Below are 18,934 nucleotides of genomic sequence, written 5' to 3'. Positions count from 1 at the left end.
TCAGACACTTTTAATTATCTAGACATCAATCAATGCCTAAGCTAATTTCCAAGAAAAGGAAATATGCTCAAGGAAAAACACGACATTTTAATCAATGATGAATCAGAACTAGGTTAAACACATGTAAACTCGAGCATCCTTAGGTTCCAAATACCTAGTATGAATTTCTGTTGTGGTTGATGAGAAAATTTCTGCTTCAGGGAGTTGCTATTACTACTCATGCTCCCCCCTCTAAAATAATGAAATAAACCCAATGTAACATTTTGCGATTTAGTTATATTCCCTTGAATACAAAATATAACTAAATTGAATTGAACTGAATTCTGCATTACTAGTATCGCTTTTCAAGAAATTCGAAATTATTAGTATACGTCTATATCATTCAAATAAGAATCCGTCTTATGCAATCACCAGCTCATAACTATTCATATAAAGTACATATGCAATGACGTTTCTGTCTTGTGGAGTTGCTGTTGTTGTTAATTTCAGGCTTGTGGAGTTGCTGTTTCTGCCAATGTTGCTGTTGCTGCCAATTTCTGGCTTGTGGAGTTGCTGTTGTTGTTAGTTTCTGGCTTGTGGAGTTGCTGTTGCTGTTAGTTTCTGGCTTGTGGAGTTGCGGTTAATTTCTGGCTTGTGGAGTTGCTGTTGCTGTTAATTTCTGTCTTGTGGAGTTGCTGTTGCTGTTAATTTCTGTCTTGTGGAGTTGCGGTTAATTTCTGGCTTGTGGAGTTGCTGTTGTTGTTAATTTCTGGAAAAGTCAATTCTTAATGGTTCACCCCTTTACTACACAAGTGTATTAATATCAACACATTAATAGTTTTTAAACTGATAATTCGAATTTAACTTTAGCAATATACATGTATGTAACATTTACATATGCACAGTTTTGAATATTTACATTCTTGAAATATCAATAACATAATTTATAAGTTTTAATGTAAACATGTGTGCCTGCTCATCACTGTTCTGTACAATGACAGTCATCACTGACTGAACAAACTCCAGGTATGGTAAAGTTATCAATAGACTTCTCCACTGAAATAGGCCTCAGGCTCATTAGATCAGTGAGAAATTTGCCTTCCTGGAATTCTTAACGACAGTATCGAACGGCAGTCTTCAATCGATGATTACTGTAACAATACCGGAGTTGTATTGGACAGGTGTGTAAGTATTACAGAGGTATCTGTAGTTGTTATTTGAGATAAACATTAATAGATAATTTGATTTGAAGGAGCATAACCTTTTTATTTCTGTTGAATGAATTCCCGGAAGTAACGAATGAGATTGTATCAGGTGGCGCCATCTGTTCGACAAGAAATACAACTCTGGACTAGTTATTCTAATGTAAAACTTATACGGTACTAATTTTGATGCACCAGATGCGCATTTCGACAAATGATGTCTCTTCAGTGATGCTCAAGCCGAAAGTTTGGAAATTCGAAATAACAATAAACTTGTAAGAGCTAAAAGGAAAACTAGAGTGCCAAAAAAACTGGATCCAAATTCGTCCAAGGATAAGAGCTATGCATGAAGGAGATAATCCTTAATTTTGAAATGAATTTGTAAATTTTATAACAGCAATTAAATATACATCCGTATTTTTAAGCTAGTAACGAAGTACTTAGCTACTGGGCTGTAGAGACCCTCGGGGACTTACATCCACCAGCAGAGGTCGTAATGTAAAACTTATACGGTACCAATTGTATTCAATAGAACCTCACAAAACTGCAACTGGAATTGTGTAGTTATTAAGAAGTTAAAAATGTTCAATTGTTAGCGTACGACGCACGGAGACGGACGCAGTCCAATACGCAATTTTTGAGTTGTCCAATAGTTGTTTCCCTTCGTTGAAATCTTACGCACGCGGTCGGAACAAATCATTATCGCTGTGTACATATAATAATCATCCTTTAGACAGTATTATTGTCTAAAAGGTGATTATTATCTGCCATACAACCTCTATATAATGTGTGAAATAGTTATAATGCTAACAGAGAATTTATGTTTGAACGGAATGAAAACGAATTGACCCTTTCTATTCTATTCTATTTTCCAATACAGGCCTCAATCGATTGGGGAAAGATCATAGTTTGTAAAAAATGCCTAACACCGTAAATACAATTGTACACAAGGTGCTGTCAAACAACTGTCAATGTTGGACAGGTCGGGGGTAAGATATGGATAAAGACGTACGTGATAACGGCGGAAATAAATAATAAGTAACCTCAAAGATCATGTGATTCACGGGGGACTCACTAATTCGTATATCGTAAAAGAATAAACACAGCTTTATCAGGGATCTCACACCATACAAGTGTTACATATTGTACATACAACTTAAAGTCAACAAAGACCCACACAAACAGGCCTTGTGGTGTGTTTTGTTTTCTTTTACGTTAAAAGGATAATACTAAAATATATTTTTTCCTATTTTCACTATTAGCATAATACATAATTAACATGTATTTGATTGTATGTTATATTGTGAGTTTACAAATTGTCATGAATCTCTGCCATTTCAATCGTGTTCGACGAACGTTGCCCAGAGGTCGTCTAGGTAATGACTCTAAAGTTAATTTCTGTCTTGAAACTGTCTTCATTTCGCAATATTTTTATACCCCCTGCAACAAGTTGTGGGGGGGGGGGGGCGGTATACTGGAATCGGGTTGTCCGTCTGTCTGTCTGTCCGTCCGTCCGTCTGTAGACGCAATGGTTTCCGGGCTCTAAAGCATTATCCTTTCCACCTACCATCACCATATCATACATATGGACTACCCATGGGATGAAGATGTTCCCTATCGATTTTGGGGTCAAAAGGTCAAAGGTCATGCACACTGGACATCGAAGTAGCAATATGGTTTGGTTTGTCATGCATTTGTTTTTTACACTCAGAAAAGAGGTAGTTTATACCTATTACCAACACTCTTTGGGAGATTGGGGTAAGCGGGGGGTATTCTTAGTGAGCATTGCTCACAGTACCTCTTGTTTTTATTGCAATGTCAGTGAAGGAACTACCAGGGGCGGATCCATGAATTGCAGTTAGGGGGCACAACTTTATGAGGAAGGGGTTCTGGGGGCCACCTTGAGGCTCCCATGCAGTGGATCCAGGGCAAAGTCCTGGTGGGGGCCTAGGGCCAAGCCCCCGGAAGCTCCTGGATTTTACAGATTTTATAGGGCTTGAAATATATCTCCTACGTAGTGATTTTTACTATTTTATGTCATTTTTGAAAAGTGAAATTAATAAAATGACGCAAATTGTAAGGGTTTTTGGAAAAAATGTAAGTTCTCCCCATAAAAGTAATTCAATAAATCAAAAGATTTTGTCATTTATTTCTCCGAGAGTGGAAGAAATTATTGCTTCTTTTATCGTTTACAATTTTCTAAACAAGAGACCACGATTTGCCTTAAACTGGAACATTTTATGGGTGTGCGCGCCGACTGCAACCCCTTAAATCCGCCACTGACTACAATATACATATAGAAGGGGGTTGCAACCCCCACCTCCAGCCCTTTAATTAGAGAAAAAATATCTTTAAAAACGTTAATTCGCGTCAATTTGAACATGACACTTTGGAAGAAAAACCTGTCACAGCAGTACCCCTTTTTTTACCACTTCCTGAATCCGCCCTTGATTGTCCAATATGATCTGCACCCAAATGTGTACCTTTTCCACCCTCAGAATGGAATCTTAAAAACCTCAAAATGACAAAAAATGACCACTTTTATTAGAATATTAAAATTAAAGGAGGTACATGTAGGGTTGTAACCCCATAATCATCCTCTAGATCCGCCAATGCTATATAAGTGATGATTTATTGATCCCGTCTCTCTAGATCCGCCAATGCTATATAAGTAATGATTTATTAACCTCGTCTCTCTAGATCCGCCAATGCTACATAAGTGATGATTTATTAACCTCGTCCCTATAGATCCGCCGATGCTACACAAGTGATGATTTATTAACCCCGTCTCTCTAGATCCGCCAATGCTACATAAGTGATGATTTATTAACCCCGTCTCTCTAGATCCGCCAATGCTACATAAGTGATGATTTATTAACCTCGTCCCTATAGATCCGCCAATGCTACATAAGTGATGATTTATTAACCCCGTCTCTCTAGATCCGCCAATGCTACATAAGTGATGATTTATTAACCCCATCACTCCTAATAAAATATTGCAAGACATTACGTGTTACAAGATAAGTCTAGAACGCATGACATAATGAAGTATAACACAGATTACTATGGTTCAATAGCACAGGAATGTGTCCTCCTTTCTGACACGTAAAATTCACATGACTTAGTATAGAATCAATAAGAAATGATGCACGTTTGATTCCATGCATCTTCACTGCAACATGTCTGCAGCAAGTATTTTAGTTTTTCTCAGGGTTTCCTTATTTTCCTCCTCTGCTACTTCCCTGATTGTTAAGCGACCCAACATTATTAATCTCAAACCTCTAGATCCGCCAATGATTTATTAACCCCGTCCCTCTAGATCCGCCAATGCTATATAAGTGAGGATTTATTGATCCCGTCTCTCTAGATACGCAAATCCTACATATGTGATGATTTTTTAATCTCATCCTTCTAGATCCGCTAATCTTACATAAGGCTTAGTGATGATTTATTAATCTCGTTTCTCTAGATTTGCCAAAGCTATATAAATGATGATTTATTAACCCCGTCTCTCTAGATCCGCCAATGTTATATAAGTGATGATTTATTAATCTCGTCTCTTTAGATCCACCAATGCTATAATTATAAGTGATGATTTATTAACCCCGTCCCTCTAGATCCACCAATGCTACATAAGAGATGATTTATTAACCCCGTCTCTCTAGATCCGCCAATGCTATATAAGTGATGATTTATTAACTCTGTCTCTCCAAATAAAATATTGCAAGACATTACATGTTACAAGATAAGTCTAGAACGCGTGACATAATGAAGTATAACACAGATTACTATGGTTCAATAGCACAGGAATGCGTCCCCCTTTCTGACACGTAAAATTCACATGACTGTTATGTATTTAAAAGGTATAGAATCAATGAATTATGCACTTTTAATTCATGCATCTTTACCGCAACATGTCTGGAGCAGGTCTATTATTTTTCCTCGGGGTATCCTTATTTTCAACCTCTGCTACTTCCCTGAGTGTTAAACCACCCAATATTCTTTTTATCGTTGCGGACGACTACGGTAAGTTTACTAATTCGCAAGGTTAATATTGTTTACAAGCGTCTTTTTTGTATGGTGCGCTATACCAATCTTAAAGGTGAAATAAATGCATGCACTTTTGTAGTTGCAGAACTGTAGCTCTCTGAGAAAATAATGGGACCGATCAAAAAGCTCTGAGATAGCTACAGTTCTGTAGTTAGCGCTTTTGTATAGACTATATTTGTAAATTATTATAAAGACTTATTCCAGCGCATCGAATGTTGTGAACATTTCTCTCTGGCACTAGTATTTAGATGTATTCACAAATGCGGAGTCAATAAGTCTCATGTATTTTGTGACTTAAAGACATAAACTCCAGCAGAAGAAAACTAATTAAGTAATTAACTACTACGGTGTCTTGGAACTTCTATTTACCAGGCTGGAATGATGTCGGATTCCGAAATCCCGACGTTATCACCCCAAACATCGATAAGTTGGCCCGCAGCGGTATGATTCTGAATTCTTCGTATGTGATGCCAGTTTGTACACCGTAAGTATAAATTAGTCTGCAAAAGATCAAACATAGGCCTAATTACGCAGACACATAGATTCGTGATTTTTTTTTTTTCAAATTGAGATGTCCTAGCTTCTGTTCAAATTTCAAAATCCTACATTCGCGGGGGGATTTGACCTTTTCTATACGAGCTCCCTCAAGCTTACATTCCTTCCATCAAATAGTACTATCAAAAATAAAAAGGAGGGAGGGCAATCCACTAACAGATGTCACACTTTTGTATGTGGAAATCAATAACTTTGTATGAAAAAATAACGAAAAGTGTTGTTTAATGTTTAACGAAAGGAACATGAACGATTTTAAATGATTTAATTCGACATAAATGCTTATTGATAGATAATGATGAAAGTGAAGTAGATCGAATTCACATGACTGCAAAATAGAGACTTTTTTGAAGAGTTATTCGCCCTTGGTAAAAATAAGAAAAATCTAATTTTCTAAAAAATATGTGCGGTAAATGATTAATTTTATTTCATGATTTTGTAAAGAGAAAGTGAAGGTGAATCTTTACTAAGAAATTTGTATGAAATTATGTTGTTGTTTTTTTTTCAAAAGTAATTTGATAAAACATGCTCTTCCCATATACTTCAATGTAAAATCCTACGTGAAATAAATCAAGCAGTAACCAAAAACTTTGAAAATGCGTATGGTGGATTATTTTCATTTGATGAAATTTTCAAAATGATACCATGATTACAAAATTCCCGCATTCTATTTCCTTAATAGGAAATCCCATCATTATACATTGAACACATTTTAAAAAGCGGTTCTACGTGCCTGTTACGGCTTGTAAGAGTTGCCCAATATCCAAAACATCAAACATAATGATCATGACATGCAGTTTAACTCATCTCCGATCCTTTCTTCATTGTCTCGGTCTATTTTAAAACTCAATTCAACACCTAATGGCATTAAGGTGTCAATTACCATGGCATGTCAAACGTTGTAATATTTGATTTTTTCCAACTGTATTGTAAATTTTTGTTTTACTTGAATTTAACAAAAAATCATTTGCATTGTATATTGTCCATTTTCAGTGCACAATTTTTCATTTGTATTCTATATTTTCTATCTGTATTTTATGCAAGGTGAAGATAACGAACAGTGATCAATCTCATAAGTCCTATAAGCAATAAAAATAAATAGTTGGACAAACACGGACCCCTGGACACACCAGAGGTGGGATAATATAATATTCATGTATATTGCAATGCTATTGGAGATATTGTTTATGCACGTGTCGATTTGTTACGAAGGGTTTCATTGGTTTAAACCGTGGGTCGATTATCGAGCCATATACTGTTTCATTACTACTGTTTATCTACAGATATGTTCTACTGAACTTTGCCGCGCTTATCAGCTATCTATTAGTTCTATAACTATTACAACAACTACTAGTAGTTGTTATCAAGGTAGCTCAACCCTCACTTGACTTACCAATACTTACGGTTGAAAGTGGGAAAACTGTATTAATTTCTATTCAATATAGTTTAATTTGATTTAATAACCAAAAAAAACAACAACAAAAAAACAAACCCAAAACGGTGTTTATGACCACCTTCTTTAGGATGTTAGATATACAAAAACATAAATATAGGTCAACATCAGAAGATCCTACATTTTTGTAAAACAGAATATTAAATAGAGATTGAAACTTGTTAAAATGGCAGATATTTAGTGTCAATAGTTTAGAGAAACTGCTAATTTATAAATATGTATAAATCAATTAAGGATATTAGGGAACTCATTGTATGATAGACATACAGTATACCTACATAGGAGTTATTGCCCTTGACAACATTTCTTATTATAGATAATTGACTATCTATGGAAAATCTAAACTTTTTCAAGATTATTAGTTTACCAATTCTTTTAAAAAATTTATTCAGTGAATAAGATTCCTCTGAAAGATTTATTTATATCATGCAGAAAGTTACTGTACTAAATATGTTTGCAAAAATCTATGACATCACATGAGGGTCGATCTACCTTAACTAAATGTATTCATGCATGAGAATAGGGAAGCATATATCTTGTGGTTTAGCATCTGGAACGTTTGCAACACGAAACAGCCTATTACTGAGATTTAGATTGATAATATGTTATGATATATGCTAATTAGAAATCAATCATATGAATATTCAGAAAGGTGATTTTCCATTTTTTTTCTAATCATCAGGTCTAGAAACTCGTTTATGAGTGGTCATTATGCCTACAAGTCTGGTCTCCAGGTATGTATGCGCCATTTTACAGAAAACTCATAATTGTACGTGTTAATGCACGTGCCCCATGTATTTGGATTATGTCTGAATTCAAACGTGGTTCAAAATCGGTTCAGTGGAAAGTGAAGTGTATTTTATAGAAATAACAGACCTGCTATCGGGTAGACCATCAGATAGATCACTTTCAGCCATGGAAAGCATTGAGATTGTTTAACTTAGATATGGTTAAATTCTATATGCGAAATAAATACAAGAACGCGCTTAAATTTTATAGATTAAATATACTATTAAAAGTTTCATGTAGAGCAGGTTTTTAAGAAATCAATTTTCAAAGTTAATTCTGAACACCATTAAACAGCTTCTAGTATTTGTCACATCTCATTCACTTTTAAACATGACAGCTTCAATATATATGTAAATAAAAGCATGACCGAGCTTTGTTTACGTAACAAAGCATTATCAGTGTTGTATCTTACATGTAACTGAACAAAAGACATTCAAATTTTGGTAACATTGTAAAATCTAAAACTGGAAAAATAAAATTAGAAATGTTTAAGTTCAAATCATGTGCCTGCCCCTTTAAACTTCAAACGTTCAGATGTATACTTTCTGAAATTGGGAACAGTTTTTGTTTACATGTATATGATTTCAGCACACCGTGATCCTTCCCCAGCAGGCTGCCTGCTCGCCTCTTAACTACACTTTCTTACCACAGAAGCTTAAAGAGCTAGGATATGCCACCCACGCAATAGGAAAGTATGTGTACACCATTTCTTAATGTTGAACTGAGTAAATTGGATTCTCTGTGACATAGCTATATATCTACTCTTAGATTTGATCAAAGGGTTCTTACTTCATTAATGAAATGTTTTCTGTGGTTTGTTAAACGGGAGATGAAGGTTGCAAATAGTGCAGAAAAATGCATACCCCGCGTTAGCCGGCGCGAAGCGTTGCAATTCTTACCCTAGTGTATTTTCAAAATAAAATTTTATTTCTTATACTTACTTTCTACATTCTACTTTCATTTCTGTCAATATTCCCAGCTGTCAAAATAGACGTTCTATATTTACCAGGATTCATACACGTGTCGATTACAACAATATCGCATACATGAGCAACCTTCGACTCCCATTAAACAAACACAAAAGGACATTTTCTTATTCTGATTTTTCTGTATTTTAAAAAAGAATATATCAATACTTTCAAGTACGTAAAATATAGATGTTATTGATCTGATAGTTATTTAAATACAACATGTTACAATTACCTGAGCTTGGCTTGTCTCCATATTTGGACTTGTAATTGGATTTAAAAAAAGAGATATCAATAGCAAATTAACAGCTCAAATGTTTGACAATCGGGAATAGCTTCTCCATCGTCAATTTCACATACCTACATGTATGTAGCAATATTCCATTATTAACTGCATATGGTGTTTATATCTCTCAATTAATTGGATACTCAAGAGCTTGTTCTGCGTATGACCAGTTTTGAAATCGAAACAATCTAACAAATAAGTTGATGTTTCAGGGGTTTGAACAGTTCCGTTTAAAGTGAGCTCTTCGCAAATGCTATGGTGGTTATTACAATCTTGTTTGCCAACACAATATACATGTATCTTTGGATCAAATGCTGTGTATAGTGACGTATTTCTTGCCGATTTTTATGGCGTTCATGGTACACTGATTCTGACTTTTGACGGCTGATTACTCTGTTTACCTGATCAAGACATAGGGCCCACGGCGGGTGTGACCTGTCAATAGGGGATGCTTACTCCTCCTAAGCAACTGATCCCACCTCCGGTATATCCATATATCTTCATAATCTGGGAAACCGTTTGCGTGTATCGAACCCTAGGGAAGTCAATCGGCTGACGATAGCAAGATCATTTCAAGAAACTACTACCCGGATTCTTCAACAACTTATTATCAGGGGAATGCTAACTAAATAAGATACATTGTGGCATCCAAAATATATTTCACAAAAACCAGTGAATATTTAAGGCATTTCAAATTTAACTTGAATGGCACATTGTATCTAAAGGATACTTGAAATGTGATAGATATTATAAACTTAGATTGATAACCATACATTTTCAAACATTTGCAAACAATTACATTCATTATTTTTCAACCAAATTTTGAGGAAAATCGTGAATCAGTCCGTGGAGGTCGAAAGTTGGACTTAAGTCTGATATTTTACTTAAATGTTGACTTCTCAAATGAAAGGAAATTCAAACTTTAGCTTGAGATTTTAACGAGAAATCCAAACTAGAGCTTTCTTTCGTAAAACAGACATTTTAAGCATTGATATAATCATTTAAGACAACATTACAGTTGGTAACGGTAGTGGCAATCTTTATTTGGTAGTTATCCATCTTGTGTTTTTTCCATCTATTCAATTCTGGATTTATAATTTCATTTTAATGAAGATCTGTATAAGTTGCCATACATAACTGAAAACTGATTAGGAAAACAGAAAGTTGTGGGAATGCGGCTAGATATTATATTTCAGAATCTAAAACGAAGTTAATAATGGAAAGATTAGTTAATCTATATTTTAAAATGAGGTTCAAATAGCGATACAAGAATGACATTTTTGTCATCTGTAAACATGGTAACAAATTAATACTTTGCAACAGTTCTTAAGTACACATGCACCTCTTTGAAACTTACGTTTGCAATTTCAGATGGCATCTGGGATTTTGTAGTTGGGAGTGCACCCCCACTTATAGAGGTTTTGACACATTCTATGGATTTTACAATGGTCAGGAGGACTACTATCAGCTTAGTGTCGGTAAGTATAAAAGTCGACATTTAGATATATCGACCATGTCCACGGTTTATCTATTAACGGTAATAATTTTTATTTATATGAAGATTCGATATATCCCTATGAACTGAAAATTAAATAAACACACCACAGAGTCCTCCACATCTACTCCGTACTTCGATATTTTATTGAAAATAAATGTTAACAACTCAACTTTATGACATACAAGGTGATTCCAGCTTCCCTATCGTCAAATTTCTTTATCTATGTATTCCATTATCACCTGCATATGGTTTTTATATCTCTCAACTGATTCGATATACAAGAGCTTGTTTTGCGTATGATAAATTTTCAAATCGAGGTACACCACGGATAAACAAGTTGATGTCACAATAGTTTCAATAGTCTTGTTTAAAGTCAGCATTTCGCAAATTCAAGGGTCGTTATAATCTTTTAGTTTGCCAATACAACCTATTGTTAGATCAAATACTGTCAGATGTGTTGTATACCGATTGTTATGACGTTCTTGGCACACTGAGTTTGACTACAGGTTACTCCGATTACCTGCTCAAGTCATAGGGCTCAAGGCAGGTGTGACCGGTCGATAGGGGATGCTTACTCCTCCTAGGCACCTGATCCCACCTCTGGTGTGTCCAGCGGTCCGTGTTAAGCCAGCTCTCAATTTTGTATTCGTTAAAGAAGTTATGAGATTGATCACTGTTTGTTATCTTCACCTATCGTTAGCTTACTTTCGGTAAATATAGAACTATTATTAGCTTACTGTCGTAATAAGATAAATGATATCAGCTTCCTGGTAAATAACGAACTATTATCAGATTATGCCCTTTCAGTAAGTAGAATGTATTACAATAATCAGTCCAAAGACCAATTTCCTAAAGGAAGGAATGAAATGTTTCTTTTAAAGAGTAAAGAGTCCATTGTAAGAATCATCAATCATAGGATTTCGTACGTAGATATTTATTTTCCTGTTCTGGGTACAATGTATGTGAAATGGTAACATTTTACGAAATACTTCCTCCATTCCCATTTTGATGTTTCATGTCGTATATCCGAATATGGAAAGGCGAAATAATACTTAATCGTCATATATTTTACTAGATTTAGCCGTTTAAGGTTGTATGCTATGCATCAAATATCCTGTGCTGGTTACCTGAGTCACTAAGGTGGCTTATTGTTATCATTTTTTTGCCCGTCGTCGTGCGTCGATCATAAAATATTGAAAAGTTTCAGTTTCTTCTCTTGAACAATCCTATTAACCAATTTTGGTATGCAGCATCTACTTGGGTAAAGGGGAATACAAATTGTGAATGCCATGGTGGACATAAGAGTTCAAAACCACCAAATTTATTGCAATCTCCACAATTGTTCTTTTTTAAATCAGGATCCTCAGTGGCGTAGCTTCCATTGAGGCAACCGAGGCAGCTGCCTCGGTAAAAAAACAAAAAAAACCCAACCTTTTACGTTGTTAAAATGTCGATAACTTCCCAGACCCCCTGCCTCTGTAATACTCATTCCTGGGACATAAGAGTGGTGATTAAAACCATCAAAATTATTGCAATCTTCACAATTGTTCTTTTTTTAATCAGGATCCTAAATACCAAGCAATGAAACTATCACATGATTATGATAACCAATGAGCATCTTACCAAAACTGTGAAATTCAGGCTTCCTTGGGTTCAAGGTTCAGGTTTCTTAAGTGGAGCTACTTTGTTCATATCCCAAAAAATGCATTACATGTTGGAATATCTCCTTAAACAGTCAAACTATTGACATGATTAAAATGAGCAATGAGTCCTATATCACAACTGAAATTTAGGATCTTGGATTCGGGTTTTATGACAAAAGCCTGGGAAAAGTTGGTCATATATTGAAAATGCAATATATCTTACAAAATCTGCTTTACTTTTGGACATCAAGGAGACATAATGTTTGCATGACTATAATGGGCAACGTACCCTCTTCTAAAGCTGTGAAATTCATGGCCCCATAGTTCAGACACAAGGGTGGGGCTGGATTGGTCATATACAATATGCATTGAAAATATAATTGAAAATATTCTTTACTGCTGGACATCAAGCAGACAAACTCTAAATGATTACAATGAGCAATGTAAAACTGATAACCTTAGGGTTCAGGGTTCGGGTTCCAATATGGGACTGAATTTATCATATGTTGGAAATGCAATATATTTTTATAAATGTTTGCGTCTGGACTGGATTTCTCGAAACAAACTTAAGTTAAAAGTTGGACTTAAGTCTGAGATTTTTTTCTCTCAAATTTTGATTGCTCAAAAAAAGTTTGATATTTTTTCTAGAAATCCAAGCCAACACATCAAGCAGGCAAACCGATTGCATAATTACCTATATTGAGCAATGGTGCATTGTCTTTTAAAAAACGTAAAAATCTCCATCTTCATTTTGAACTCGTACAGAAAATTTGAATTTCCCTGAGATGTGATAAAACTTTCTCACCTATACAAAAAAATTATCTAATCTATCAATTAGGTATTATAGTCATACCAATAAATATATCTTCTAGAACAAAGCATAAAAATGGAGAAGAATAAAAATTTACCCTCGCAATACAATGATTTCTAAAGACCCAAAACTCCACATACTCAGATGACTGTTAAGGCCCTCAGGCCTCTTGAATAATTTACTATGCATCAACAGCTGGCGGAAAAGACTTCAGAGACAACAAAACACCTGTAAATGCGACGGGGGAGTACTCAGCCGTAAGTCCATACAGTTTTTGTCTCTTACTAAAACACTTTGTAATATATAAAAATTGTGGTTCATTTGACAGGCAAGTTAGTGGAACAAATGTCTAGATTTTATTTTTCATGCCTCCGCCACAAAGTCCTTCCGTCCACCTGTCTTTTTTTTCTGAACGCCTTGATATATTGAATTGCTGTTTTGTTGGCAGGTGTATATTGATGGGTTACATATTAAGTTTGAGTTTTGTTCCGGTTCGTTGATTGTTGATGGAGTTGTGTCCCTTTAAGGTAGAAAAAATACTATTACGACCAGTTTTCTGCACTTTCTTCTAAGCGCCTTGACATATTGAACTGAGTTTTTGTATGCATATGTATATTGATGAGTTACAGATCAAGTTTGGTTTTTGTTCTAGTTCGTTGATTTTTGATGGAGTGGTATTGATTTTATGGTTGTTATAACATATAAAGGATTGTTGTTGAGTTCTGCATTGTACCAAATGTGTGTAACATACAATCTGAATACCATATTTGATGCAATACTTCGATGGATTTCCTACATTTGAATGTATTGCTGGCGGGGCATTTGTGTCGTGTCGACAATTCTACAGTAGTTTTCCTTTGTCTATCAACATTTTTGTTGGTCCAATATTCAGCTAGTGCACTAAGAAAACATACAAAAAGATTAAGCCTGAACATTGTTATGGAAGTATTTGACGGCTCAGTTATGAACAGGTTTAATTCTATTGAGCATGGAGATTTGGTAAAAAAAAAACACATTTAATTACAGCACATGTATGCAAGAAGGGCAGAATCAATTATTAACGACCATAATGTCAGTAACCCGCTGTACATATATCTACCATTCCAATCCGTGCATGAACCTCTTCAGGTAAGACGGTCAGGCACAAATAATGCTATATTACAGGGGAAAAGTTATAACTATTAATAAAATGCATGATAATTAATAAGACATTAGTATGAACATTTGAGGCTTGAGATTGCTCTCAAAATTCATAACAGGTAACTGTACACGATTGTATAAGTATCTATTTATTTTAGACTCAGCGTCTATTAGTGCACATTGCTTCGTACTTACATATAGATGACGTCATATACTAGCTCAACATTGAGCAAGAGCTGTATCCTGAATCAAGTTCAAAATTAATAGAATACATGTATTTAACATTTACATTAATTCAGTCATTTATTACAACAAAAAGATTTTTGCTCAGTGTCTTATTTTCAAGTTTACCGAAAAATAAATAATAAGATTGAAAACACCGTCTATAAATGAATGTGACGTCATACAATAAGTGCATTGTACGTGTATAGAGACACTGAGTATGAGGGTTGATATTTGTCTTAACTCTCTGGGGAATGTTGTAAGAGACAAGATACACATTCATATAAAGTTAAACCATTGATGAAGCCATCTATTCCTACAATATTATTGTTTGTGACGTAATACTATTGTCTGTGACTTAATATCACTGTCTGTGATGTAATGTCATTGTCTGTGACGTAATATCATTGTCTGTTACGTAGGTTCCGGAAATGTACAGCAACAAGTACCCGAACGTCAAGACAGAGTCACGGAAGACGTACCTGGGTAACGTTTACTTTCAAAACTTTTTTCTCTCAAAACTTTTTCTTCTAAGTCACTAAGTTTGAAAAAGAAAATGATTAAGATTCTTTCCTGTATATGTTGTAATTTTCCAGGTATGGTCACGGCCATGGACGAAGCCATCGGAAATATCACAAAAGCTCTAAAGGCTAAAGGAATATTTGACAACACCCTGGTGATATTTACAGCCGACGTGAGTACATTGCAATTGAGGCAATACTTGCCAATGAGTTACAAGGAGTCTGTATGTAGTGGTGGTAAGGAAGACTGCAGCCCCACAGATTAGATATCACTACACACAGCGGTGCACTCTCATCTATCTTTCTATGTATTTTTGTTTCTCTTTCAAACAATATTTATATCAGTATATATAGAAATGTTTGTTTGGATGCTAAATTTTCGTCATACCTTACATATTTATTCCTTTTAGAATCTCGATTTCCTGTAAATTAAACAAATACATTCTTTTTACATGCTTGGCATATTGGTTTTTTTTATTGATCGGTGTTCCCGGTTTTGCGACGGAATCTAACTGACCTTTAACTTCCCAAAACCTTCATTGCAGATTTACACTACATTTGTATTTTGTACCAATGAATATCAGAGATACATACAAATTCAATTTTCCGTTGGTGTATATTATAAATGTTTCTGTAAGAGATCTATTTCTACACCATTAGAATGGAGGTTGGGTGACATTTGCCGGAAATAACTACCCGCTGAGGGGAGGTAAGACCACGTTGTTTGAGGGAGGTACCAGAGCCACAGCCTTTGTGTCCGGGGCCGGGATACAGAAATCCAATTCCATCTATGATGGGTAGGTATTCAATTCATACATTGTCTCCATGTACTATCATTTATATTCATGCCATGCTATCAACAATTTTGTAAATTACACGCTTTAAAACTTTTTTGATTGATATTTGCACACACAGAATAATCCATGCAGTAGACTGGATGCCCACAGTCCTCAGTGCGGCCGGTGGGACACCAGGTAAGGTCATGGTTGCTTTGTTTAAAAATTGTATTGATAAAGAGGCAATCTTCGTGTCTAATTTTGTACACAAACTCAATTTACAATCATTATAAATCATAATTCCGATGAAACCACTACTGTATGTTTTATGAATTTTCAGATGCATCAACTAGATTTTGGACCACTTGATTCAGTAGTTTGGCACAAACAGTGATATTTCATACATTATATTTTCTACTATGTGTAGATCCAAACCTGGATGGCATTGATCAGTGGGAGAGTCTAAAAACGGGAGGGGCATCCAAAAGAACAGAATTCGTGTATAACATTGACGATAAGCTGCCAGAGGTTTGCGGCCATGCTGCTATAAGGTATGTTATAATGTATGGATTCTAGTAAAATATATATATGTACAGATAATCTTGTGGTGTTAATGTTAGTAAATTATATATATGCACCGGTAATCGTGTGATATTAATGCTAGTGAGTTATACATACATCTATATAGGCAATCATGTGATTTTAATGTTAGTGAATTATATATACATCCATTTAGGTAATCATGTGATGTTAATATTAGTGAATAATATATACATCTATGTATATATATACATCTAGGGAAGTCGTTGTGGCCGAGTGGACTTACGCACTGATTTGACAGTCTTGCTAGGCGGTGGATGTCGTAGGTCGCTGGTTTGACCCCGGGCTGGGGTGAAAATTTTCAGTACCTAGTTGTGATTATTTAGTGCTTTATATATATATATATATATATATATACATGTATATATATATATATATATATATATATATATATATATATATATATATATATATATTATGCTGGTATATCTCTATGTTAGTTAGATTTTCAAGACTTTTTAGAATGGAATGTTAATTCTAGTGAATTGAATATAAAGTACATGTACCATGGTTTATCTCTAAAGATCAGTTCAATTTTCTAAATAATTTTTCTTTTAGAATGGGTGATTACAAATTGATAGACGGTTACCCAGGGTTTTATCAGGGCTGGTACAAACCCGATCAAGTGGAACAGGGTTACTATGGTAATACACCTGTCAACGCCACACAGCTTTTTGCTGACAAAATGATGCTATTTAACCTAAAAGGTATGAATTAAAAATAATCATGGTTCTCATTGGGTTTTAATTTCTTATATATATTCAAGTTTTATAAAATGTTCCTTTTTTTCAGACGATCCAAACGAACATGTCGATTTATCCAAAAAGCTACCAGATGTGGTATCAAAACTGAAATCGAGGCTTGAAGAATATCACAAGTTGATCATTCCTGCCAATTTTCCACCGAACTCCAAAGCCTCAGCTCCACAGAATTTCGGCGGATTTTGGACACCAGGATGGTGCTGAATAGAGAATTTTTTGTTAATTTCATATTTTAAAAAACTCTGTCCTGATGATTAAAATGGTTGTTTTTGTTTAAATGAGTTACTATATAAATGTACACGTATCCATGAAAATCCCGTTAAGTCTACTGAAACATCAGATACGAATGTTCAACAATAATCTTGAACAAGTGCGGTCCAATGGCTTGTATGGAAGGTCTGCGTACTGCATGTTGTATTCTAAAATTCAAACCAGAGCACAAAAATTTTAATTGGATTTATTTCTTTATCGACAGGGGATGCTTACTCATCCTAGGCACTTGATCTCACCTCTGGTATATCCAGAGGTCAATGTTTGCCCAACTATCTATTTTGTATTGCTCATAGGAGTAATGAGATTGATCACTGTTCATTATCTTCGCCTTTTATTTACATTTCCAATATGAAAGGTGTCAAGGAGGAGTACTCTATGGTGTCTTTTATTTCGAGCTAACACGGATATATCGCAAAATGCGGAGAAAGAATAAATTCTACTCCCATATCGAATCGACATCTGGAAGAAACTTATTATTGTTAATAGACAAAACGTCGTCGATGTATCTAAATGTCGAATTGAAGGTCACATCAAGATGTGTTTTCTTCTTACGTAGAAGTTTTAAGTAGATTCTGCTTTATATGAATAGAGAAACAGGTAGCTAACAAAGGAACACAATTCATGCCCATGGGAATTCCAACAGACTGTTGGAAGATCTGATCACCATAGACCACGAAGATATTAGCAATGAGGAACTCTAGCATATTTTTTTTCAACTTCAGAGTACTTGTGCGTGGAATCAGAGTAGTGTTTAACAAGTCAATTTTTTGGATGACTGATAACTAGATATGAATATTTCCGTTCTCCATTTTTGTTGAAGAAGCAACTGTCTATGATGTCAAAAAGTTTAGTTTTTAATTTATCGTTAGGAATGGTCGTGTAACGTGTTGAAAAGTCTTAGGTTTTGATGTTATTGATTTTTGGAAAAAAATTGCGATTTCAAGTTTACTAAAAGTTCTCTAGAAGTTTCTAAAATCCACATTTGATTAACACCACTTCTGGCATGTGTAGTCGCACAGTAAGTTTGAAGTTTCTCCTTCACAGCTGTTAATATTTTCGTGAGGAGCAAAGACAGGGGCTTGGTAGAGCACTTACTGGATCCAGCAATGTATCCTTGTTTTTAAGGGGTTTTATGTAGTTTAAGAATCCAATCTACCCATTGACTGGGATATTAAAAGTAAAACCGAGGCATGGTTTTGAAACATTTCATCTTTTGAAAGGGCATTTTAAAGTATAAGTACGCTTACCAAATGTGGAAACAAGTTCGTTTAAATACAGTTGTGATAATGGGTCTTACAAACAAAGACAATGTTGTTACAAGCTCTGTCATCTGAAACCAAAACATATTCCTCATCTAAACTATTAGAAGGAAAGATGGTACGTACTTTTGTTTTAATATGTCTAATGCGG

At 34.9% G+C, this 18,934-nt stretch overlaps 1 protein-coding gene and 1 long non-coding RNA gene across 2 annotated transcripts; one reads left to right on the top strand and one right to left on the bottom strand.

Annotated features, from left to right (window-relative positions):
* Positions 1–256: 256 nt before the first annotated feature.
* On the bottom strand, positions 257–5,225 carry LOC130051030 (uncharacterized). Its single transcript, XR_008799426.1, has 2 exons — positions 5,090–5,225; positions 257–748 (listed from the first exon to the last, which is right to left on the bottom strand). It is a non-coding gene; the product is annotated as an uncharacterized LOC130051030 (long non-coding RNA).
* LOC130046280 (arylsulfatase B-like) lies at positions 4,984–17,565 on the top strand. The gene is made up of 14 exons (XM_048897908.2): positions 4,984–5,207; positions 5,604–5,715; positions 7,919–7,970; positions 8,614–8,717; positions 10,651–10,757; positions 13,427–13,488; positions 14,258–14,359; positions 15,016–15,079; positions 15,190–15,287; positions 15,775–15,911; positions 16,030–16,088; positions 16,318–16,441; positions 17,049–17,197; positions 17,283–17,565. Exons 1-14 carry the CDS (start codon positions 5,078–5,080, stop codon positions 17,453–17,455), a joined length of 1,473 nt encoding a protein of 490 aa, XP_048753865.2. The 5' UTR covers positions 4,984–5,077; the 3' UTR covers positions 17,456–17,565.
* Positions 17,566–18,934: the final 1,369 nt, after the last annotated feature.

Source organism: Ostrea edulis, chromosome 10, assembly GCF_947568905.1.
Source record: "Ostrea edulis chromosome 10, xbOstEdul1.1, whole genome shotgun sequence".
NCBI lineage: Eukaryota > Metazoa > Mollusca > Bivalvia > Ostreida > Ostreidae > Ostrea > Ostrea edulis.
Note: the sequence above shows the minus strand (reverse complement) of the source record. Positions and strands in the feature narration are given on the sequence as shown.